At 40.2% G+C, this 26,321-nt stretch overlaps 1 protein-coding gene across 1 annotated transcript in view; it reads left to right on the forward strand.

Moving 5' to 3' along the window:
* The window catches only part of LOC128657295 (gastrula zinc finger protein XlCGF66.1-like), a 54,471-nt gene extending 35,123 nt beyond the window's left edge, over positions 1–19,348 (forward strand). The window contains exons 6-7 of the mRNA XM_053711583.1: positions 8,959–9,066; positions 19,018–19,348. Of these exons, the coding sequence (XP_053567558.1) occupies positions 8,959–9,066; positions 19,018–19,172 (263 nt within the window). The 3' untranslated portion in view covers positions 19,173–19,348. The remainder of the gene's footprint in view (positions 1–8,958; positions 9,067–19,017) is intronic.
* Positions 19,349–26,321: the final 6,973 nt, after the last annotated feature.

Here is a 26,321-nt window from a genome sequence, read left to right on the forward strand (position 1 = left end):
TGTACATGTGTGATGTGTCTGAGGGATACAGGGCACAGGTGAGTGTACATGTGTGATGTGTCTAAGGGATACAGGGCACAGGTGAGTGTACGTGTGTGATGTGTCTGAGGGATACAGGGCACAGGTGAGTGTACATGTGTGATGTGTCTGAGGGATACAGGGCACAGGTGAGTGTACGTGTATGATGTGTCTGAGGGGTGCAGTGCACAGGTGAGTGTACATGGGTGATGTGTCTGAAGTATACAGGGCACAGGTGAGTGTACGTGTGTGATGTGTCTGAGGGATACAGGGCACAGGTGAGTGTACATGTGTGATGTGTCTGAGGGATACAGGGCACAGGTGAGTGTACGTGTGTGATGTGTCTGAGGGATACAGGGCACAGGTGAGTGTACGTGTGTGATGTGTCTGAGGGATACAGGGCACAGGTGAGTGTACGTGTGTGATGTGTCTGAGGGATACAGGGCACAGGTGAGTGTACGTGTGTGATGTGTCTGAGGGATACAGGGCACAGGTGAGTGTACGTGTGTGATGTGACTGAGGGATACAGGGCACAGGTGAGTGCACATGTGTGATGTGACTGAGGGGTACAGGATACAGGTGAGTGTACGTGTGTCATGTGTCTGAGGAAAACATGGAACAGGTGAGTGTACATGTGTGACGTGTAAGGGACGCAGGATACAGGTGAGTGTATGTGTGTGACATTTAAGGGACACATGGCACAGGTGAGTTCATATCTGACATGTAAGGGATGCAGGACACAGGTGAGTGTACATGTGTCACGTGTCTTGAGGGTCACAGGGCACAGGTGAGTGTACATCTGGGGCATGTAAGGGACACATGGCACAGGTGAGTTCATATCTGACATGTAAGGGATGCAGGACACAGGTGAGTGTACATGTGTCACGTGTCTGAGGGTCACAGGGCACAGGTGAGTGTACATGTGTGACATGTAAGGGACACATGGCACAGGTGAGTTCATATCTGACATGTAAGGGATGCAGGACACAGGTGAGTGTACATGTGTGACGTGTAAGGGACATAGGATACAGGTGAGCGTACGTGTCATGTGTCTGAGGAAAACATGGCACAGGTGAGTGTACGTGTGTGACATGTAAAGGATGCAGGACACAGGTGAGTGTACATGTGTGACATGTAAGGGACACATGGCACAGGTGAGTTTATATCTGACATGTAAGGGATGCAGGACACAGGTGAGTGTACATGTGTCACGTGTCTGAGGGACACATGGCACAGGTTAGTGTACGTGTGTCACGTGTCTGAGGGACACATGGCACAGGTGAGTATACGTGTGTGACATGTAAGGGATGCAGGACACAGGTGAGTGTACGTGTGTCACGTGTCTGAGGGACACATGGCACAGGTTAGTGTACGTGTGTGACATGTAAGGGACGCAGGACACAGGTGAGTTCATATCTGTCATTTAAGGGATGCAGGACACAGGTGAGTGTACATGTGTCTGAGGGTCACAGGGCACATGTGAGTGTACATGTGTGACGTGTAAGGGACACAGGATACAGGTGAGAGCGTACGTGTCATGTGTCTGAGGAAAACATGGCACAGGTGAGTGTACGTGTGTGACATTATTATTAGTATTATTCTTTATTTATAAAGCGCCAACAGATTCCGCAGCGCTGTCCATGGGTACAAAGATAAAAGTACAGTACAATACAATATAGAACACACCAAAGTTTAACAAAACAAATACAGGGGGAATTGAGGGCCCTGTTCCCGTGGGAACTTACAATCTAGATGGTAGGAGGGTGAGAAACAGGAGGTGGGGACTGCAAAGGTGAGAATGATGTTAGTGTGGAGTTAGATGGGGCAGCAGTTAGGCAGGTAGAATTAATTTTTTACTGATTTAGAGATAGGCTTCCATGAACAGAAAGGTCTTTAGGGAGCATTTAAAGGAGGAAAGGTTAGGGGAAAGTCTAACAGCTCTGGGAAGTGCATTCCAGATGGTTGGTGCTGCACGAGAGAAGTCCTGTAGCCTGGCATGGGAGGAGGTGATGGTAGAAGATGCAAGGAGCAGGTCATTGTTGGATCTTAGGGGGCGGGCTGGGGTATATTTCTTGATGAGTGAGGACAGGTAGGGGGGGGCTACGTTGGTAAGGGCTTTGTAGGTCAGGATGAGAATTTTGAATTTAATTCTGCTGTGGATGGGTAGCCAGTGAAGGGACTCGCAGAGAGGTGCAGCAGATACAGAGTGTCGGGAGAGGTGGATTAGCCTAGCAGAGGCATTTAGGATGGATTGAAGAGGGGAGAGGCAGGAGAGAGGGAGGCCAGTTAGGTTATTACAGTAGTCAAGTCGGGAGATTACCAGGGAGTGGATTAGCTGTTTAGTAGTTTCAGCACTCAGAAATGGATGGATTTTGGAGATATTGCGTAGATGGTTGCGACAGGAGGAAGAGAGCAATTGGATGTGGGGAATGAAGGACAGATTGAAGTCAAGTGTAACTCCTAGGACACGGACTTGGGGTGATCACCAACAGTGATTGAAAAGTTAGGAACCGGGGTAGAATTAGAGGGGGGGATTAGAAGGAGCTCAGTCTTGGACATATTGATTTTTAGGTGGTGAGAGGCCAGATAAGCAGACACCGATGTGAGCAAGGACAGAAGGAGAGAGTGAAGGGGCGGATAGGTAGATCTGGGTATCATCAGCATAGAGGTGGTAGTTGAAGCCATAGCTACTGATAAGTTTTCCCAGTGAGGATGTATAAATAGAGAAGAGTAGGGGACCCAGAACAGAGCCTTGAGGTACTCCAACAGACAGAGGCAATGGAGAGGAGTCGCCACCAGCAAAGGAGACAGAAAAGGACCTATTAGAGAGATAAGAGTGGATCCAGGAAAGGGCTGTGTCAGAGAGCGTAGGAGAAGGGGATGGCCAACTGTGTCAAAGGCATTGGACAGATCAAGTAAGATAAGTATTGAGTAGTGGCCATTTTTTTTTAGCAGAAAGAAGATCATTAGTAACTTTGGTGAGGGCAGTCTCAGTTGAGTGTTGGGAACGGAAGCCAGATTGTAAGGGGTCAAGCAGTGAGTTGGAGGACAAGAAGTGATCGAAGACTAGTTTTTCCAGGACTTTTGAAGCTAGCGGAAGCAGTGATATGGGGCGGTAGTTTGCAGGAGAATTGGGGTCGAGGGAGGGTTTTTTGAGGATGGGGGTGACCTTTGCATGTTTGAAGGAAGATGGGAATGAACCGGTAGTAAGGGATAGGTTAAATATGTGAGTAAGAGCTGGAGTGAGGGTAGAAGACAGAGACGGTATTAGATGTGAAGGGATAGGGTCAAGTGGGCAGGTAGTGAGGTGTGAGGAAGACAATAGGGAACTCACTTCATTCTCAGAGGTAGGGGGGAAGGTGCTGAGAGTGGTGGAGGGGGGTTGCCGGGGGCGGAGATGGAAGGTTGCAGACTTGTGTTGGGATATTACTTCGGATAGTAATTGTTTTGTTGAAAAAGTAGTCTGCCAGGTCTTGAGCACTAAAGGCAGATGAAGGGAGTGGTGAAGGTGGGTAAAGGAGAGAGTTGAAAATGGAGAAGAGACGTTTAGGGTTTGTGGAGTGAGTAGATATAAGAGAAGAGAAGTAGGTTTGCTTGGCTAAGTGAAGGGCAGAGGAGTAAGAATAAAGAATGAACTTATAGTGAAGGAAATCTGATTCAGAGCGGGATTTCCTCCAGGCACGTTCAGCAGCACGGGAGCATTTTTGCAGGTAGCGTGTTTGGTTGGAGTGCCAAGGTTGGAGCTGACGACGTGGGGTTTTGAGTATTTGGGGAGGAGCGAAAGTGTCCAGTGCTGAGGAGAGAGTATTGTTATAGTGGGTTGTAGCAAGGTCAGGGCAGGATATTGTGGAAGTGTGGGGGAGGTGTTTTTGAATAAGGTTGGAGAGTTGTAGAGGATCCACAGTGTGCAGATTTCTACAGGTGCGGGTGTGAGGGGGAGAAGTAGGTTTAGCCTGTATATTAAGCTTAAAGGTGAGCAGATGGTGGTCTGAGATGGGAAATGGGAGACAGGTGGCGTCAGAGGGAGAGCAGAGGTAGGAGAATACTAGATCAATAGAGTGTCCGTCGCGGTGAGTAGGGAATATGGTGGATTGTGAGAGACCAAAGGAGTTTGTGAGTGAGAGAAGTTTAGAGGCAGCAGGGGCAGATGGGTTATCAATGGGGATGTTGAAGTCCCCCAGGATTAAAGCAGGTGTATTTGTAGAGAGAAAGTGAGAAAGCCAGGCAGCGAAGTTATCAAGGAATTGGGAGGTTGGTCCAGGGGGGGGATAGATAACTACCACCCTGAGGGAGAGGGGGGAGAATAGTCGGATGCAGTGAACTTCAAAGGAGGAAAAGGAGAGAGATGGATGAGGCTGCAGGTGCTGAAAGGAGCAGGAGGGGGAGAGTAAGATTCCAACACCGCCACCATGTCTATCACCTGGCCTAGGTGTGTGGCTAAAGTGGAAACCACCGTGCGTGAGAGCAGCAATGGAAGCAGTGTCAGAAGATGATAACCAGGTTTCAGTAATTGCTAGAAGATTGAAAGCATTAGAAATAAAAAGGTCATGAACAGTTGTGAGTTTGTTACAGATAGAGCGTGCATTCCAGCGAGCACAAGAAAAGAGAGGGGATAAGCGCTGTGTGTTAATAGAGATGAGATTGTTAGGATTGCGTGACCTAAAGTTTTTGCAGTGGGGGACTGAGTGAGAGTGTAAAAGTGTGGTTATTGCTGCAGGGCCAGGGTTAGGAGAGATGTCACCAGCAGCAAGCAGTAGGAGGAGTGTGAGTGACAGAAGGTGAGAGGGGGACTTGTAGGAGCGGGTATGATTAGACACAGGAGAGTTAGATGGGGAAGTATTTCTAAGGAGACAAAGTAGTTCATGAGAGGAGAGCATAGGGGATGAGAGAAGGGAGGGTGAGATAAGGATAGTGTGTGGGTTATTGTTGCTACAGGGAAGTGCAGTGATTTTTAGGAAAAGGGCAGAGAGAAATAGCAGAAAATACATGGAAAGCATTGTGCAGGTGTATAGTTAGTAAGTTTTACCTGTTAGTGGGACAGCAGTTTCCCCCTCCAGTTTCTAACTCCAGTTCTTAACTTGGCACTTGTAACACAGGGCACAAAGAGCCAAGGCATCAGAGAGATTTCTATATAAATTGTAATGATTTGAATCAGGACAGCTGTGCACAGGCAGACTAGTTAGGAGACTGGAGTTATACACACTTGCAAATTAGATTGGGGGAAGACAAATGGTTGGGAAGCACACAGATATTGTACAAAGGAACTGATAACAAATCTAACAAAAAATCATAAATCCAGACAGCAGGAGAGATGCATACCAGTGTAATTTAGCAAATTAAAGGGATACAGAGGGGCAACCAGGCAGATAAAGGAAGCAGGAGAGATGCATACCAGTGTAATTTAGCAAATTAAAGGGATACAGAGGGGCAACCAGGCAGATAAAGGAAGCAGGAGAGATGCATACCAGTGTAATTTAGCAAATTAAAGGGATACAGAGGGGCAACCAGGTAGATAAAGGAAGCAGGAGAGATGCATACCAGTGTAATTTAGCAAATTAAAGGGATACAGAGGGGCAACCAGGCAGATGAAGGAAGCAGGAGAGATGCATACCAGTGTAATTTAGCAAATTAAAGGGATACAGAGGGGCAACCAGGCAGATAAAGGAAGCAGGAGAGATGCATACCAGTGTAATTTAGCAAATTAAAGGGATACAGAGGGGCAACCAGGCAGATAAAGGAAGCAGGAGAGATGCATACCAGTGTAATTTAGCAAATTAAAGGGATACAGAGGGGCAACCAGGCAGATAAAGGAAGCAGGAGAGATGCATACCTGTAGAGAGATGAGATGGAGGGTTAGAACAGTGCTTCATGTTGTTAGTAGAGCATTCTAGGTGGTAGTGTCATGGATACAACTCCAGTTCTTAACTCGGCACTTGTAACACAGGGCACTTAGAAGCAAAGGGCACAAAGAGCCAAGGCATCAGAGAGCCAAGTGTTCACTTATTTCTATATAAATTGTAATGACATGTAAAGGACATGTAAAGTATGCAGGACACAGGTGAGTGTACGTGTGTGACATGTAAGGGACACATGGCACAGGTGAGTTTATATCTGACATGTAAGGGATGCAGGACACAGGTGAGTGTACGTGTGTCACGTGTCTGAGGGACACATGGCACAGGCTAGTGTACGTGTGTCACGTGTCTGAGGGACACATGGCACAGGTGAGTATACGTGTGTGACATGTAAGGGATGCAGGACACAGGTGAGTGTACGTGTGTCACGTGTCTGAGGGACACATGGCACAGGCTAGTGTACGTGTGTCACGTGTCTGAGGGACACATGGCACAGGTGAGTATACGTGTGTGACATGTAAGGGACGCAGGACACAGGTGAGTTCATATCTGACATGTAAGGGATGCAGGACACAGGTGAGTGTACATGTGTCTGAGGGTCACAGGGCACAGGTGAGTGTACATGTGTGACGTGTAAGGGACACAGGATACAGGTGAGCGTACGTGTCATGTGTCTGAGGAAAACATGGCACAGGTGAGTGTACGTGTGTGACATGTAAAGGATGCAGGACACAGGTGAGTGTACGTGTGTGACATGTAAGGGACACATGGCACAGGTGAGTTTATATCTGACATGTAAGGGATGCAGGACACAGGTGAGTGTACGTGTGTCACGTATCTGAGGGACACATGGCACAGGTGAGTGTACGTGTGTCACGTGTCTGAGGGACACATGGCAAAGGTGAGTATACGTGTGTGACATGTAAGGGACGCAGGACACAGGTGAGTGTACATGTGTGATGTGTCTGTGGGAAACCAGGCACAGGTGAGTGTACTTACCTGTGTTAAATGTCTCTGCGAGACAGGGCACAGGTAAGTGTATGTGTGTGATGTGTCTCCCTTTTAGTTCTACTACGCACAACCCAATAAAACACATATATGATAACTCACCTGTTATTAGGGGTGATTGAGATATAACTTATGTAGGGCTGAATTCTAAATATAATTAAAGCAAAAGACTGAAAAACGCTTCAGCACAAGGGTATGAAATAGCTCAGCAGTTAAAGGGATAGGAAAGTCCAAATTAAACTTGATACAAACAAACTTCAGGGAATTGCTCTGACACTCACAGTGTGGTAGTAGCGGCAAACCGCAGTGATCTTCGCCTAAGGAAAACACCCCCTCTTGACCTCACAATGACGTGTACACCACTGTCGGCGTGGTACTGGTGCAATAAACGGAGCGTTCCACCACCGCATCAACAAATCAAAGACAGCCAACGATCGATGCACCCAGACAGCAGGCAGCAGGCAAAAAAGGAAAATTGGCTATCTATTAAACCTGGGTTTTTTAAGTGTGGGAGTAGGAGGTGTAAATCTTGTTCTTATGCTTCTTTTGGTACTAGTTTTGTGTGAACTGCAAATAAGAAAAGTTTTCAGATACAGGAACATATAACTTGCAACTTATGTTATGTCATTTATCTTCTGACCTGTAGGGGGTGCTATAGGCAGTATATAGGACAAATTACACGGGCCCTAAAGGATCGCTTTTTAGAACATTTACGTTCAATTGAAGACCCGGAGTCCACTACTCCCATTTCCCTGCATTTCAGGAGATAGCACAGCTCTGATAGTTCCCTGTTGACATTCCAGGGTATCCAGCTGATTCCCAGACATCCCAGAGGGGGTAATAGAGGAGTAATTCTCAGTATAAGAGAAGTTTTCTGGATATTTCAAGTGGATACTAGAATGCCTACCGGCTTGAATTCAGAATGGGATGTTAAACTTTTTGTAGATCAATAATAAATCTCGCTGTCACTTTAAATCTTGGATTTTAGTTTGCACACAATAACACTCAGTAAAATATGATGGTGGGGAAATTGACATATGTATTATGTTTTTTTGTTTCCGTAGGAATATTGTTTAATTCACTGTATTAGAAATACATATAAGAATATAATGTTGTTGTATTTACTCTTTATATAAATATACAATATACGAATATTATTGTAATGGTGTGTTTGTAGTGCATTATTACATATCCCTTTAAATCACCCATATTCATCTGCTTTATTACCCATAACATTGTGATTTGACCATTAGTATATGGGAGGAGTTTTAGCCAGTGTATAAAAGTTAGCAGTGTATTATGGGTGATTATATGGTCATTGAGAAAGTAACGTTGTAACATATGAAACCCGTTTGACCTTAGCTGCCTGTCTTTTTCAATATATGCCGTTACTTGTGTCACAGCTGTGATTGTTTTTGCTGTGAAGCAATAAATTCTGCATTTATTCACCTGCCTGTTTGGGTGCATGGATCGTTGGCTGTCTCCAAATTAAACTTGCATGATTCAGATAGAGCATACCATTTTAAGACCCTTTTTAATTCACTTCTATTTTCAAATGTGCTTCGTTCTTTTGGTATCCCTTGTTGAAAAGGAATATGCACATATCCTACACTAGTGGGAACTAGCTGCTGATTGGTGTCTGCACACATTTGCCTGTTGTGATTGGCTAACTAGATGTGTTCATCTAGCTGCCAGTAGTGCAGTGCTGTTCCTTCAGCAAAGGATTAAAAGATAATGAAGCAAATTTGCTAATAGAAGTAAATTGGAAAGTTTGTTTAAATGGTATGTTCTATCCAAATCATGAAAGAAAATAATTAAGATAATTGAATGGTCTATAGTGATATTTTAATAAGCAATGGAGAATGGGTTTTATTTTCACAAAACCCTATAATACTGTTTACTGTTGTGCTGATGTCATTACATGGAATGTTTCTTACTGATGTGACTGCTACTGATGTAGGCTCAGGCGTATTTACCTTCAATTATAAACATTTTCACATTTTGTTTTCAACTATTTTTTAAAAAGATACTACAGAAATTGTAAAGAGTGATTTATTTATTCTTTTTTTTTCTTCAGGTGAAAATGATGCTAAGATTTCATGTAACACGGAACAAACAGAAGATCAGTGGCAAAGAAATATAACAGAAGCTGCAGAGCAGGAAATATGTGACAATATAAGTACAGGTAGGTGTATGTGTGTGACGTGTCTGAGAGATGCAGGGCATAGGTGAGTGTATATGTGTGACACATGAGAGGGATGCAGGGCACAGGTGAGTGTATATGTGTGAGACAATAGAGGGATGCAGGGCACAGGTGAGTGTATATGTGTGACACAATAGAGGGATGCAGGGCACAGGTAAGTGTATATGTGTGACACAATAGAGGGATGCAGGGCATAGGTGAGTGTATATGTGTGACACATGAGAGGGGTGCAGGGCACAGGTAAGTTTAAGTGTCTGACATGTCTGTGGGAAGAAGGGAATAGGTGAGTGTACATGTTTGACATTTCTAAGGAAAGCAGGGCACATGTAAGTGTATATGTGTGATACAATAAAGGGATGCAGGGCACAGGTGAGTGTATATGTGTGATACAATAAAGGGATACAGGGCACATGTAAGTGTATATGTGTGATACAATAAAGGGATGCAGGGCACAGGTGAGTGTATATGTGTGATACAATAAAGGGATGCAGGGCACAGGTGAGTGTATATGTGTGACACACTAAAGGGATGCAGGGCACAGGTGAGTGTATATGTGTGACACACTAAAGGGATGCAGGGCACAGGTGAGTGTATATGTGTGACACAATAGAGGGATGCAGGGCACAGGTGAGTGTATATGTGTGACACAATAGAGGGGTGCAGGGCACAGGTGAGTGTATATGTGTGACACAATAAAGGGATGCAGGGCACAGGTGAGTGTATATGTGTGACACAATAGAGGGATGCAGGGCACAGGTGAGTGTATATGTGTGACACAATAGAGGGATGCAGGGCACAGGTGAGTGTGTATGTGTGACACAATAGAGGGATGCAGGGCACAGGTGAGTGTATATGTGTGACACATTAGAGGGATGAAGGGCACAGGTGAGTGTATATGTGTGACACAAAATAGAGGGATGCAGGGCACAGGTGAGTGTATATGTGTGACACAGAGGGATGCAGGGCACAGGTGAGTGTATATGTGTGACACATTAGAGGGATGCAGGGCACAGGTGAGTGTATATGTGTGACACAATAGAGGGATGCAGGGCACAGGTGAGTGTATATGTGTAGAAAAATATATTGTTGGGATTGTCTTAGGTGGATTATGGATATCCACAAAGCTCCTCAAAGAAAACAGTTAATACTCCCAATAACTGTAATGTGTTTATAACATGGGTGCAATGATTGAGAAGCGCTGAAAGCTAATGTGGTTCTGTTCTTTCTTTATATTATGTTGTATATGGAATAATTCCCATTGGTTGAAATTAACACTTGATATATGTCTCCTATATTATTAATTAACTATTGTTATATATCTTTGATTGTTAAAAGTTAATATATCTGTATACCTGTATACTTTTCTTCTGACATGATTGATTAAATACGTATACTAAGACTAAAAAAATAGGAATAGATACATGAATATCATTAGTAAATATTTCCTTATATATTCCTTCTATATATTTATGTGTCTGTTGTTATCAATTTTTAGCATATATAAAGAATGATACTATACAGTTGCATAAAATCTAACACTTTATCATATATAAAGAACACTACTATACAGTTGCATAAAATCTAACACTTTACTAAGTATATATTTGTGTTGGTTACATATAATAACATACAAATGATATAAAATCCATACAATAAAATTGAGTTGTTGCCACAACTCTGCCTTCAATTTGGAGGTCCGTTATGTTGATTTAAAAAATTTGTGTTGATTAAAAGTTTGTTGCTTTTGAAAACGCTATTATCCCATTGATATTTATTGAAAACGCTATTATCCCATATTTCCATACAATTGTATTGCAGTGGTATTAATCAATTTGTCTTTGGATGTTAATAAATTACTCAGTTGATGTGTTGTTATAAATCCGTAATATTACACACAATTGATTTGACTTTCTTTTATAAGAATATATGATACCCTCTTACCGGACCTCCGATGGCTTTACCTCCTTTTTTTCAATGCCTCCAAATTGAAGGCAGAGTTGTGGCCACAACTCAATTTTATTGTATGGATTTTATATAATTTGTATGTTATTACATGTAACCAACACAAATATATACTTACTAAAAATTGATAACAACAGAGACATAAATATATAGAAGGCATATATAAGGAGATATATACTAATGATATTCATGTATCTATTCCTATTTTTTTAGTCTTAGTATATGTATATAATCAATCACATCAGAAGAAAAGTATACAGGTATACAGATATATTAACTTTTAGCAATCAATGATATATAACAATAGTTAATTAATAATATAGGAGACATATATCAAGTGTTAATTTTAACCAATGGAAATTATTCCATATACAACCTAATATAAGAAAGAACAGAACCACATTAGCTTTTAGCGCTTTTCAATCATTGCACCCATGAGTGTATATGTGTGACACGTGAGAGGGATGCAGGGCACAAGTGAGTGTAAGTGTGTGACATGTCTGTGGGAAGGAGGGGATAGGTACATTTATGACATATCTAAGGAAAGCAGGGCACATGTGAGTGTACGTGTGTGACATGTCTGAGGAAAGCAGGGCATGTGTGAGTATAGGTGTGTTAAATATTTAAGAGAAGCCAATGGTGACACGTGAGAGGGATGCATGGCACAGGTGAGTGTAACTGTGACAAGTCTGTGGGAAAAGGAACAGGTGAGTGTTTGTGTGTGACATGTCTTTGGGATGTAGAGCACAGGTGAGTGTACGTGTGTGACATGTCTTTGGGAAGTAGGGCAGGCACATGTGAGTGTACGTGTGTGACATGTCTGAGGAAATCAGGGCAAATGTGAGTGTGTGTGTGTGTGTGACACTTGAGATGGATGTAGGGCACATGTGTGTGACATGTCTATTGGAAACAGGGCACAGATAGTGTATGTGTGCAAAATGTGAGGGTTGCATGGCACAGTTGAGTGTACGTGTGAGATGTGCCTGTGGGAAACGTCACAGGTGCGTGTGTGTGGCGGGTTTGTGGGAAACCGGGCACAGGTGTGTGTACATATTAGTGAACATACACATCACACACACATACAGGGCACAGGTGAGTGTACGTGTGTGATGTGTATGTTCACTAATATAGTTTATTTTACATATTACAGTATATATTACTTTTTATATAAAGTGATAATCTGGGCTTCATTACAAGTAAATAAAATATGGCATAAATGCAACATTCTTAAACAATAAAACTGAATGTTTTGCGCACATAAACAATAAGCACTCATGTTTCATATTAAAGCACTTTTAAACTTAACACCTTTTCCAGTGAGGTAAATGCTCTTAATGATCTTTAAGTAAACTCATTAACTGTGTGGTTTGATGTTATTTTGGAGATTTGTCACAAGTTGATATGCTTTTGGTTTAGCTATATTGGGGTCTTTAAGCCTTTTCAGCTAAATAATCCTCATCATCTATATGGTATAACAGAATTGCATGAGTAACACATTTGGCTGGGGAGCTGCTGATTATTCCAGAAGGTGTAGATAACACATGAATTAAATTCTTCTCTCTGTTAAAGCATTTATATATTGCTTAGATATACTACACCACCTGGGGCCATTTTCTTTGTTTTTGTTGTTCTAGAGTCATCTTTCATTTAACTACAAGCACACAAGCTGTAGTTATAAAGATTAGTTTATGGGCTGAAATAACTGTATTACTAAAAGTTTCTGTGAATACAATTTTAAAAGGACTAGATACATTAGGTAGAAAAACAACATTAATTTCTATTTAGTTTGGTCTTTGACTAAATGTGAATTCTTAGAAATAGTCCCTTATGTACAGTAAACTGCCCTTAAGCCTTAGCATAGAAGCTGTGAAAAGGTCTAGTGGTCACAGTATCTTCTACAAGTGTAGGGGACCGACTAAATCAGAACCGTTTATATGATCTCATTATTAAATAATTAGATAATTAATAACAATACTCCCATTGTGTTTCTTATTGACAGGTGAATTCACAAACTGCAATAATCCAAGTCATGATCAGGGTGCAGATGCTTCTTTACATCTTCTTCAAAATCAAAGAAGCCACTTGGGAAATGTATGTTCTGAATGTGGGAAAAGTTTTCTTAAGAAATCACATCTTCTTAAACATCTTAAAATTCATACAGGAGAAAAGCTATTGTCCTGTTCTATATGTGGGGAATGTTTTAACCATAAAACAAATCTTGATGTTCATCAGAAAATTCATACAGGAGAAAAAGAATTTTTATGTTCTTACTGTGGGAAATATTTTACTCAGAAATCACATCTAATTGTTCATCAGAGAATTCACACAGGAGAGAAAGCATTTTCTTGTTCTGACTGTGGGAAATGTTTTACTCAGAAATCAAATCTTATTAAGCATCAGAAATTTCACACAGGTGAAAAGGGATTTTTATGTTCTGACTGTGGGAAATGTTTTACTCAGAAATCAGATCTTATTAGGCATCAGAAAATTCACAAAGGAGAGAAAGAATTTTCATGTTCTGACTGTGGGAAATGTTTTACTCAGAAATCAGATCTTATTAGGCATCAGAAAATTCACAAAGGAGAGAAAGAATTTTCATGTTCTGACTGTGGGAAATATTTTACTCGGAAATCAAATCTTATTGATCATCAGAAAGTTCACACAGGTGAGAAAGCATTTTCTTGTTCTGACTGTGGGAAATATTTTACTCAGAAATCACATCTAATTGTTCATCACAGAATTCACACAGGAGAGAAAGCATTTTCTTGTTCTGACTGTGGGAAATTTTTTACTCAGAAATCAAATCTTATTAAGCATCAGAAATTTCACACATGTGAAAAGGGATTTTTATGTTCTGACTGTGGGAAATGTTTTACTCAGAAATCAGATCTTATTAGGCATCAGAAAATTCACACAGGAGAGAAAGAATTTTCATGTTCTGACTGTGGGAAATGTTTTACTCAGAAATCAGATCTTATTAGGCATCAGAAAATTCACAAAGGAGAGAAAGAATTTTCATGTTCTGACTGTGGGAAATATTTTACTCGGAAATCATATCTTATTGATCATCAGAAAATTCACACAGGTGAGAAAGCATTTTCTTGTTCTGACTGTGGGAAATATTTTACTTGGAAATCACATCTTATTAGCATCACAAAACTTTTTACTCAGAAATCAGCATTTAACCTCCTAAGTGCAGAGGGTGATACGTAGTTGTCAGCCACACAATACCAATTGCTGATGATGACTGCATGTGACCCCCTGGGGCGTGCAGTTTTGGAGAAGTTTGAGGCCCTTTCTGCACTTCAAGCATTTATGAGGTGACCCCATGGTGGATTTGAATTAAATCACTAGTCATTAATCGCGAATTAAATAATGTTTTTCATTTTTAGAATAATAACTTTTCAGATTATTTTTCCAGTTATTTTAGACCATTACTGATTTGATTATATATCATTAGATATGCATAGATAGATCATTGAAATTAAAGGGACAGTCATCACCAGAATTTGTTTTGTTTTAAAAGATAGACAATCCCTTAATTACCCATTCCCCAGTTTTTCATAACTAACACAGTTTGATACTTTTGCTTCAGCAGAGGCTTCTTTTGGGAGAAAGGTTCTTCAAGCAGTGGTGCCTTCTGTTTAGGTTAACTGTCTTGTCCCTCCCTTATCATCCGTGTCCTCTAGCTTGGGTATTGGTTCCCAACAGTAATTAAGATGATCCGTGGACTCACCGTGTCATTAGAAAGAAAACATAATTTATTCTTACCTGATAAATTTATTTTTCTCTTGTAAGGTGTATCCAGACCACGGGTTCATCCATTACTTGTGGGATATTCTCCTTCCCAACAGGAAGTTACAAGAGGACACCCACAGCAGAGCTGTCTATATAGCTCCTCCCCTAACTGCCACCCCCAGTCATTCTCTTGCAACTCTCGACAAGAAAGGAAGTATCAAGAGATATGTGGTGACTTAGTGTAGTTTTACCTTCAATTAAGAGTTTGTTATTTTTAAACGGTACCGGCGTTGTACTGTTTTACTCTCAGGCAGAAATTAGAAGAAGAATTCTGCCTGGAGGTTTGATGATCTTAGTGGTTTGTAACTAAGGTCCATTGCTGTTCTCACACATAACTGAAGAATATGGGAAAACGGTCTGCAGATTACCTGCTTTGAGGTATGTTCAGTATTTTTATTTCTAGAGAGATGAATAAGTTCTAGAAAATGCTGACAGAGCCTTGTGTATTTGAGGTAAGCCTGATGCAGTGATTTAACAGCGACTAGGATCATGCTTACAAAACTGGGTAATACTCATGTTAATATTCATATTACTTAGTGACAAAACGTTTACATGATTTCATAAATAGGACGTTTTTTCTCTGAGGGAGATAAGTCTTTATTTGGGGCCTAGTTTCCACATGGCTAGTCAGATACTCATAGGAGTATTTTCTTAAGGCCCCTCTGACATCCAGTACATGGTGGGAGGGGCCTATTTTAGCGCTCTAACTGCGCAGTTTTAATTCAGACTGAGACATCCAGCTTCCCTAGAGGAGTCCTCTGGCATCTGAGGACCATTTCAAAGGGGTTGTTTCTGCACAAAATCGTATTTGAGGGCAGGTAGGAGCATCAGCAGAGCTGTGACAAGGTGCTCAATTGACTTTTAACGTTTTTTAACGTTTTTCAATCCGGTTTGGGGCCTAAGGGGTTAATCATCAATTTGCAAGTGGGTGCAATGTTCCTTTAGTCCCTTACACACACTGTAAAAATTTCAAAGACTTGACTGTATTTTTACACTGTTGCAGTTTAAGTGCTAGTTTTTTTCTCTTAAAGGCACAGTAACGTTTTTGTTTAATTGCTGTTTCACCTTTATTAAAGTGTTTTCCAAGCTTGCTTGTCTCATTACTAGTCTGTTAAACATGTCTGACATAGAGGAAACTCCTTGTTCAATATGTTTGGAAGCCATGGTGGAACCCCCTCTTAGAATGTGTACCAAATCTAATTTCTCTGCGGCTGACTGCTTGGAGATTGAACGATTGATTTTATCAAAACGTGGTTTCTCCGAGTCGGTCATTGATACCTTAATTCAGGCTCGAAAGCCTGTCACCAGGAAAATCTATCATAAGATATGGTGTAAATATCTTCATTGGTGTGAATCCAAGGGTTACTCATGGAGTAAAGTCAGGATTACTAGGATATTATCCTTTCTCCAAGACGGATTGGAGAAGGGATTGTCAGCTAGTTCCTTAAAGGGACAGATTTCTGCTCTGTCTATTCTTCTGCACAAGCGTCTGGCAGATGTTCCAGACGTTCAGGCGTTTTGTCAGGCTTTAGTTAGAATCAAGCCTGTGTTTAAACCTGTTGCTCCGCCATGGAGTTTAAATTTAGTTCTTACAGTTCTTCAAGGGGTTCCGTTTGAACCTCTGCATTCCATAGATATCAAGCTTTTATCTTGGAAAGTTCTGTTTTTGGTAGCTATCTCTTCGGCTCGAAGAGTTTCAGAGTTATCTGCCTTACAGTGTGATTCCCCTTATCTGATCTTCCATGCAGATAAGGTAGTTTTGCGTACCAAACTTGGGTTTCTTCCTAAGGTGGTATCTAATAAGAATAGCAATCAGGAGATGGTTGTTCCGTCACTGTGTACTAATCCTTCTTCAAAGAAGGAACGTCTATTACACAATCTTGACGTGGTTCATGCTTTAAAGTTTTATTTACAAGCTACTAAGGATTTTCGTCAAACATCTGCATTGTTTGTTGTGTACTCTGGACAGAGGATAGGCCAAAAGGCTTCGGCATCTTCTCTTTCTTTTTGGCTGAGAAGCATAATCTGTTTAGCTTATGAGACTGCTGGCCAGCAGCCTCCTGAAAGAATTACAGCTCATTCCACTAGAGCGGTAGCTTCCACATGGGCTTTTAAAAATGAGGCCTCTGTTGAACAGATTTGTAAGGCGGCGACTTGGTCTTCGCTTCATACTTTTTCTAAATTCTACAAATTTTATACTTTTGCTGCCTCGGAAGCTATTTTTGGGAGAAAGGTCTTGCAGGCAGTGGTGCCTTCCGTTTAAGTTCCTGCCTTGTCCCTCCCTTCATCCGTGTCCTAAAGCTTTGGTATTGGTATCCCACAAGTAATGGATGAACCCGTGGACTGGATACACCTTACAAGAGCAAACAAAATTTATGCTTACCTGATAAATTTCTTTCTCTTGTGGTGTATCCAGTCCACGGCTCGCCCTGTCACTTTAAGGCAGGTGTTTTTTATTTTTAAACTACAGTCACCACTGCACCCTATAGTTTCTCCTTTTTCTTGCTTGTCTTCGGTCGAATGACTGGGGGTGGCAGTTAGGGGAGGAGCTATATAGACAGCTCTGCTGTGGGTGTCCTCTTGCAACTTCCTGTTTGGAAGGAGAATATCCCACAAGTAATGGATGAACATGTGGACTGGATACACCACAAGAGAAAGAAATTTATCAGGTAAGCATAAATTTTGTTATTTCTTGACACGGTGAGTCCACAGCCCTCCCTGTTTTTCAGACAGTTTGCTCTTCTATAAACTTCAGGCACCTCTGCACCTTAGATTAATTCCTTTTCTCCTTTCCCTTTGGTCGAATGACTGGGGATACAGCTGTCTACAGAGAAGGGGCATTTTAAAGATGGATTTGTTTACCAAGCCCACAGATAGGAATAGTATTCTACATTTTGATAGTTTTCATCCTAAATGTATAATTAGTTCCCTTCCACTCAGTCAATTTGTAAGGGTTAGTAGAATAGTGACCAAACAGAACAGACTACAGAATAGACTTAACGGTATTGATGAGGCCTAATTTCAGGACCCAGGACCCTTTAAACACCTGTAGCTTTCCACTTCTCCTTTGGACTCTGATATTGCACTGCAAATTAAATGACAAGCGCTTGGAGAACCGTCTTACAGAACACACATAGAGATATGGTTTGCAAAACAGCTCTGATTTATTACGTCAGGATGACCAGTTTATATACTCTTCAAACATACATTGAAACACATAATCATTAGCTCATTTCTAAGACACAAAAGTACAGATGTGTCCTGTAAGTCATATTTTATCCTTGTCTGATATTCTTATGTCAATAGGTAAATTTATGACTGATCTGACAAGGGAACAATGTAAAAATCTCATAATACACTAATTAGATGTATAGCTACATTTGACCTATAGAAATAGCTTACATATCAGTATTTCTGCATGTAGCTCAAGAGTTCAAAAGTATATTAAGAAGAAAACTGTGTGAAAGGTTATAATGTTTCTTGCTACATTTTGATATAATAAAGATACAATAAAAGATTCAAAAGATACATTTTTATTGGCCGCTGTCTGGGTGCATGGATCATTGGCTGTCTCCAAATTAAACTTGCATGATTCAGATAGAGCATACCATTTTAAGACCCTTTTTAATTCACTTCTATTTTCAAATGTACTTCGTTCTTTTGGTATCCCTTGTTGAAAAGGAATATGCACATATCCTACACTAGTGGGAGCTAGCTGCTGATTGGTGTCTGCACACATTTGTCTGTTGTGATTGGCTAACTAGATGTGTTCATCTAGCTGCCAGTAATGCAGTGCTGTTCCTTCAGCAAAGGATTAAAAGATAATGAAGAAATTTGCTAATAGAAGTAAATTGGAATTTTTTTTAAATGGTATGTTCTATCCAAATAATGAAAGAAAATAATTAAGATAATTGAATGGTCTATAGTGAGATTTTAATAAGCAATGGAGAATGGGTTTTATTTTCAAAATTTCACAAAACTCTATAATACTGTTTACTGTTGTGCTGATGTCATTACATGGAATGTTTCTTACTGATGTGACTGCTACTGATGTAGGCTCAGGCGTATTTACCTTCAATTATACAAATTTTACATTTTGTTTTCAACTATTTTTAAAAAGATACTACAGAAATTGTAAAGAGTGATTTATTTATTATTATTTTTTTTCTTTAGGTGAAAATGATGCTAAGATTTCATGTAACACGGAACAAACAGAAGATCAGTGGCAAAGAAATATAACAGAAGCTGCAGAGCAGGAAATATGTGACAATATAAGTACAGGTAGGTGTATGTGTGTGACGTGTCTGAGAGATGCAGGGCATAGGTGAGTGTATATGTGTGACACATGAGAGGGATGCAGGGCACAGGTAAGTTTAAGTGTGTGACATGTCTGTGGGAAGGAGGGGATAGGTGAGTGTACATGTTTGACATATCTAAGGAAAGCAGGGCACATGTGAGTGTATGTGTGTGACATGTCTGAGGAAAGCAGGGCACAGGTGAGTGTATATGTGTGACACAATAAAGGGATACAGGGCACAGGTGAGTGTATATGTGTGACACAATAAAGGGATTCAGGGCACAGGTGAGTGTATATGTGTGACACAATAGAGGGATGCAGGGCACAGGTGAGTGTATATGTGTGACACAATAGAGGGATACAGGGCACAGGTGAATGTATATGTGTGACACAATAGAGGGATGCAGGGCACAGGTGAATGTATATGTGTGACACAATAGAGGGATGCAGGGCACAGGTGAGTGTATATGTGTGACACAATAGAGGGATGCAGGGCACAGGTGAGTGTATATGTGTGACACACTAAAGGGATGCAGGGCACATGTGAGTGTATATGTGTGACACACTAAAGGGATGCAGGGCACATGTGAGTGTATATGTGTGAGACAATAGAGGGATGCAGGGCACAGGTGAGTGTATATGTGTGACACAATAGAGGGATGCAGGGCACAGGTGAGTGTATATGTGTGACACACTAAAGGGATGCAGGGCACATGTGAGTGTATATGTGTGACACAATAGAGGGATGCAGGGCACAGGTGAGTGTATATGTGTGACACAATAGAGGGATGCAGGGCACAGGTGAGTGTATATGTGTGACACAATAGAGGGATGCAGGGCACAGGTGAGTGTATATGTGTGAGACAATAGAGGGATGCAGGGCACAGGTGAGTGTATATGTGTGACACAATAGAGGGATGCAGGGCACAGGTGAGTGTATATGTGTGACGCATTAGAGGGATGCAGGGCACAGGTGAGTGTATATGTGTGACACAATAGAGGGATGCAGGGCACAGGTGAGTGTATATGTGTGACACAATAGAGGGATGCAGGGCACAGGTGAGTGTATATGTGTGACACAATAGAGGATGCAGGGCACAGGTGAGTGTATATGTGTAGAAAAATATATTGTTAAAATTGTCATAGGTGGATTATGGATATCCACAAAGCTCCTCAAAGAAAACAGTTAATACTCCCACTAACTGTAATGTGTTTATAACATGGGTGCAATGATTGAGAAGCGCTGAAAGCTAATGTGGTTCTGTTCTTTCTTTATATTATGTTGTTTATGGAATAATTCCCATTGGTTGAAATTAACACTTGATATATGTCTCCTATATTATTAATTAACTATTGTTAAATATCATTGATTGCTAAAAGTTAATATATCTGTATACCTGTATACTTTTCTTCTGACGTGATTGATTATATACAATAACTAAGACTACAAAAATAGGAATAGATACATGAATATCATTAGTAAATATTTCCTTATATATTCCTTCTATATATTTATGTCTCTGTTGTTATCAATTTTTAGCATATATAAAGAACGATACTATACAGTTGCATAAAATCTAACACTTTATCATATATAAAGAACAATACTATACAGTTGCATAAAATCTAACACTTTACTAAGTATATATTTGTGTTGGTTACATATAATAACATACAAATTATATAAAATCCATACAATAAAATTGAGTTGTTGCCACAACTCTGCCTTCAATTTGGAGGTCTGTTATGTTGATTTAAAAAATTTGTGTTGATTAAAAGTTTGTTGCTTTTGAAAACGCTATTATCCCATTGATATTTATTGAAAACGCTATTATCCCATCTTTCCATACAATTGTATTGCAGTGGTATTAATCAATTTGTCTTTGGATGTTAATAAATTACTCAGTTTATGTGTTGTTATAAATCCGTAATATTACACACAATTGATTTGACTTTCTTTTATAAGAATTTATGATACCCTCTTACCGGACCTCTGATGGCTTTACCTCCTTTTTTTCAATGCCTCCAATTTGAAGGCAGAGTTGTGGCCACAACTCAATTTTATTGTATGGATTTTATATAATTTGTATGTTATTATATGTAACCAACACAAATATATACTTAGTAAAGTGTTAGATTTTATGCAACTGTATAGTATTGTTCTTTATATATGATAAAGTGTTAGATTTTATGCAACTGTATAGTATCGTTCTTTATATCTGCTAAAAATTGATAACAACAGAGACATAAATATATAGAAGGAATATATAAGGAAATATTTACTAATGATATTCATGTATCTATTCCTATTTTTGTAGTCTTAGTTATCGTATATAATCAATCACGTCAGAAGAAAAGTATACATATATACAGATATATTAACTTTTAGCAATCAATGATATATAACAATAGTTAATTAATAATATAGGAGACATATATTAAGTGTTAATTTCAACCAATGGAAATTATTCCATATACATCATAATATAAGAAAGAACAGAATCTCAATCATTGCACCCATGAGTGTATGACATGTCTGTGGGAAGGAGGGGATAGGTACATTTATGACATATCTAAGGAAAGCAGGGCACATGTGAGTGTACGTGTGTGACATGTCTGAGGAAAGCAGGGCATGTGTGAGTATAGGTGTGTTAAATATTTAAGAGAAGCCAATGGTGACACGTGAGAGGGATGCATGGCACAGGTGAGTGTAACTGTGACAAGTCTGTGGGAAAAGGAACAGGTGAGTGTTTGTGTGTGACATGTCTTTGGGATGTAGGGCACAGGTGAGTGTACGTGTGTGACATGTCTTTGGGAAGTAGGGCAGGCACATGTGAGTGTACGTGTGTGACATGTCTGAGGAAATCAGGGCATATGTGAGTGTGTGTGTGACACTTGAGATGGATGTAGGGCACATGTGTGTGACATGTCTGTTGGAAACAGGGCACAGATAGTGTATGTGTGCAAAATGTGAGGGTTGCATGGCACAGTTGAGTGTACGTGTGAGATGTGCCTGTGGGAAACCTCACAGGTGCGTGTGTGTGGCGGGTCTGTGGGAAACCGGGCACAGGTGTGTGTACATATTAGTGAACATACACATCACACACGCACACAGGGCACAGGTGAGTGTACGTAAACTGAACAGGGGTGTCAAACTCAAATTCATCGGGGGCCGCATCAGCAGTTTGGTCACCCTCAAAGGGCCGGTTGTATCTGTAGGACTATGTGTCCACTCTTTATTATCATAAATTATTGTCACTGCATTCAATTATTACTGTTTTTTGTAATAATGTAAGTAATAACTAGCTCTGAAAGCAGAAACATAGTCAGAATAATGGCAAGTAGATATTCAAATGTACAATAATTGTACAATTTATTGAAAAATGATTTTTGGTAACAGACAGTAATTTTTTTTTTTTTAAACATACAAATATTGCCAAACACTGTTTATTACACGTATGGCAAACACAAGGCATTAACTTTTTTTTAACTTTTCTTTTCTTGGACATTTTTGGGTTATTTGATTGTAGTTTATGGTCCCTATACCACTGTAAAGTGACACGGAAGTGGTCAGTATATCCAAAGTTTACCGCTCAGACTTTTAAGCAGAATAATAAGCAGACCCCCCTAATAAGCAGACCCCCCCTCCCCCCCCACATACCTCATATGTACTTACAGTACAGGAGAGAAGGGTTCAAGCAGCCGTTGGATCTGTCACATCACAGGATGGCATGCGCTCAATATAAAAACAAGTGGAGGTTTCCTGAATGCATGTAAAGTGGAGGTTTCCTGTGTAGAACGGCCGGCGCCGCTAGAGGGCAGACGTTCTCTGGCTTGTAGGCTGCCGCGCATGCGCTGAAGAGGCGGCTTTCTTGTGTCAAAAAAAAAAAGCGAGAATAAAAGGTGAAGGCTGGCGGCCGGCGGCGGCTACACGGGCCACATGACGAGGTCTGGCGGGCCGGATTCGGTCCGCGGGCCTTGTGTTTGACACCCGTGAGATAGAGCATACCATTTTAAGACCCTTTTTAGTTCACTTCTATTTTCAAATGTGCTTAGTTCTTTTGGTATCCCTTGTTGAAAAGGAATATGCACATATCCTACACTAGTGGGAGCTAGCTGCTGATTGGTGTCTGCACACATTTGTCTGTTGTGATTGGCTAACTAGATGTGTTCATCTAGCTGCCAGTAGTGCAGTGCTGTTGCTTCAGCAAAGGATTAAAAGATAATGAAGAAATTTGCTAATAGAAGTAAATTGGAATTTTTTTTTTTAAATGGTATGTTCTATCCAAATCATGAAAGAAAATAATTAAGATAATTGAATGGTCTATAGTGAGATTTTAATAAGCAATGGAGAATGGGTTTTATTTTAAAAATTTCACAAAACTCTATATTACTGTTGTGCTGATGTCATTACATGGAATGTTTCTTACTGATGTGACTGCTACTGATGTAGGCTCAGGCGTATTTACCTTCAATTATACAAATTTTCACATTTTGTTTTTAACTATTTTTTTAAAAGATACTACAGAAATTGTAAAGAGTGATTGATTTTTTTTTTTTCTTTAGGTGAAAATGATGCTAAGATTTCATGTAACACGGAACAAACAGAAGATCAGTGGCAAAGAAATATAACAGAAGCTGCAGAGCAGGAAATATGTGACAATATAAGTACAGGTAGGTGTATGTGTGTGACGTGTCTGAGGGATGCAGGGCATAAGTGAGTGTATATGTGTGACACATGAGAGGGATGCAGGGCACAGGTAAGTTTAAGTGTGTGACATGTCTGTGGGAAGGAGGGGATAGGTGAGTGTACATGTTTGACATATCTAAGGAAAGCAGGGCACATGTGAGTGTACGTGTGTGACATGTCTAAGGAAAGCAGGGCACAGGTGAGTGTATATGTGAGACACAATAAAGGGATGCAGGGCACAGGTGAGTGTATATGTGTGACACAATAGAGGGATGCAGGGCACAGGTGAATGTATATGTGTGACACAATAGAGGGATGCAGGGCACAGGTGAGTGTATATGTGTGACACAATAGGGGGATGCAGGGCACAGGTGAGTGTATATGGGTGACAATAGAGGGATGCAGGGCACAGGTGAGTGTATATGTGTGACACAATAGAGGGATGCAGGGCATAGGTGAGTGTATATGTGTGACACATTAGAGGGATGCAGGGCACAGGTGAGTGTATATGTGTGACACAATAGAGGGATGCAGGGCACAGGTGAATGTATATGTGTGACACAATAGAGGGATGCAGGGCACAGGTGAGTGTATATGTGTAGAAAAATATATTGTTGGGATTGTCTTAGGTGGATTATGGATATCCACAAAGCTCCTCAAAGAAAACAGTTAATACTCCCAATAACTGTAATGTGTTTATAACATGGCTGCAATGATTGAGAAGCGCTAAAAGCTAATGTGGTTCTGTTCTTTCTTTATATTATGTTGTATATGGAATAATTCCCATTGGTTGAAATTAACACTTGATATATGTCTCCTATATTATTAATTAACTATTGTTATATATCATTGATTGCTAAAAGTTAATATATCTGTATATATGTATACTTTTCTTCTGACGTGATTGATTATATACGATAACTAAGACTACAAAAATAGGAATAGTTACATGAATATCATTAGTAAATATTTCCTTATATATTCCTTCTATATATTTATGTCTCTGTTGTTATCAATTTTTAGCATATATAAAGAACGATACTATACAGTTGCATAAAATCTAACACTTTATCATATATAAAGAACAATACTATACAGTTGCATAAAATCTAACACTTTACTAAGTATATATTTGTGTTGGTTACATATAATACCATACAAATGATATAAAATCCATACAATAAATTTGAGTTGTGGCCACAACGCTGCCTTCAATGTGGAGGTCCGTTATGTTGATTTAAAAAATTTGTGTTGATTAAAAGTTTGTTGCTTTTGAAAACGCTATTATCCCATTGATATGTCTTTCCATACAATTGTATTGAAGTGGTATTAATCAATTTGTCTTTGGATGTTAATAAATTACTCAGTTGATGTGTTGTTATAAATCTGTAATATTACACACAATTGATTTGACTTTCTTTTATAAGAATTTATGATACCCTCTTACCGGACCTCCGATGGCTTTACCTCTTTTTTTCAATGCCTCCAAATTGAAGGCAGAGTTGTGGCCACAACTCAATTTTATTGTATGGATTTTATATAATTTGTATGTTATTATATGTAACCAACACAAATATATACTTACTAAAAATTGATAACAACAGAGACATAAATATATAGAAGGCATATATAAGGAGATATATACTAATGATATTCATTAGTCTTAGTTATCGTATATAATCAATCACGTCAGAAGAAAAGTATACAGGTATACAGATATATTAACTTTTAGCAATCAATGATATATAACAATCGTTAATTAATAATATAGGAGACATATATCAAGTGTTAATTTCAACCAATGGAAATTATTCCATATACAACCTAATATAAGAAAGAACAGAACCACATTAGCTTTTAGCGCTTCTCAATCATTGCACCCATGAGTGTATATGTGTGACACGTGAGAGGGATGCAGGGCACAGGTGAGTGTAAGTGTGTGACATGTCTGTGGGAAGGAGGGGATAGGTACATTTATGACATATCTAAGGGAAGCAGGGCACATGTGAGTGTACGTGTGTGACATGTCTGAGGAAAGCAGGGCATGTGTGAGTATAGGTGTGTTAATTATTTAAGAGAAGCCGGGCACAGATGACTGTATATGTGTGACACGTGAGAGGGATGCATGGCACAGGTGAGTGTAACTGTGACAAGTCTGTGGGAAAAGGAACAGGTGAGTGTTTGTGTGTGACATGTCTTTGGGATGTAGGGCACAGGTGAGTGTACGTGTGTGACATGTCTTTGGGAAGTAGGGCAGGCACATGTGAGTGTACGTGTGTGACATGTCTGAGGAAATCAGGGCATATGTGAGTGTGTGTGTGACACTTGAGATGGATGTAGGGCACATGTGTGTGACATGTCTGTTGGAAACAGGGCACAGATAGTGTATGTGTGCAAAATGTGAGGGTTGCAGGGCACAGTTGAGTGTACGTGTGAGATGTGCCTGTGGGAAACCTCACAGGTGCGTGTGTGTGGCGGGTCTGTGGGAAA

The sequence above is a fragment of the Bombina bombina genome, chromosome 4, assembly GCF_027579735.1.
Source record: "Bombina bombina isolate aBomBom1 chromosome 4, aBomBom1.pri, whole genome shotgun sequence".
Classification (NCBI taxonomy): domain Eukaryota; kingdom Metazoa; phylum Chordata; class Amphibia; order Anura; family Bombinatoridae; genus Bombina; species Bombina bombina.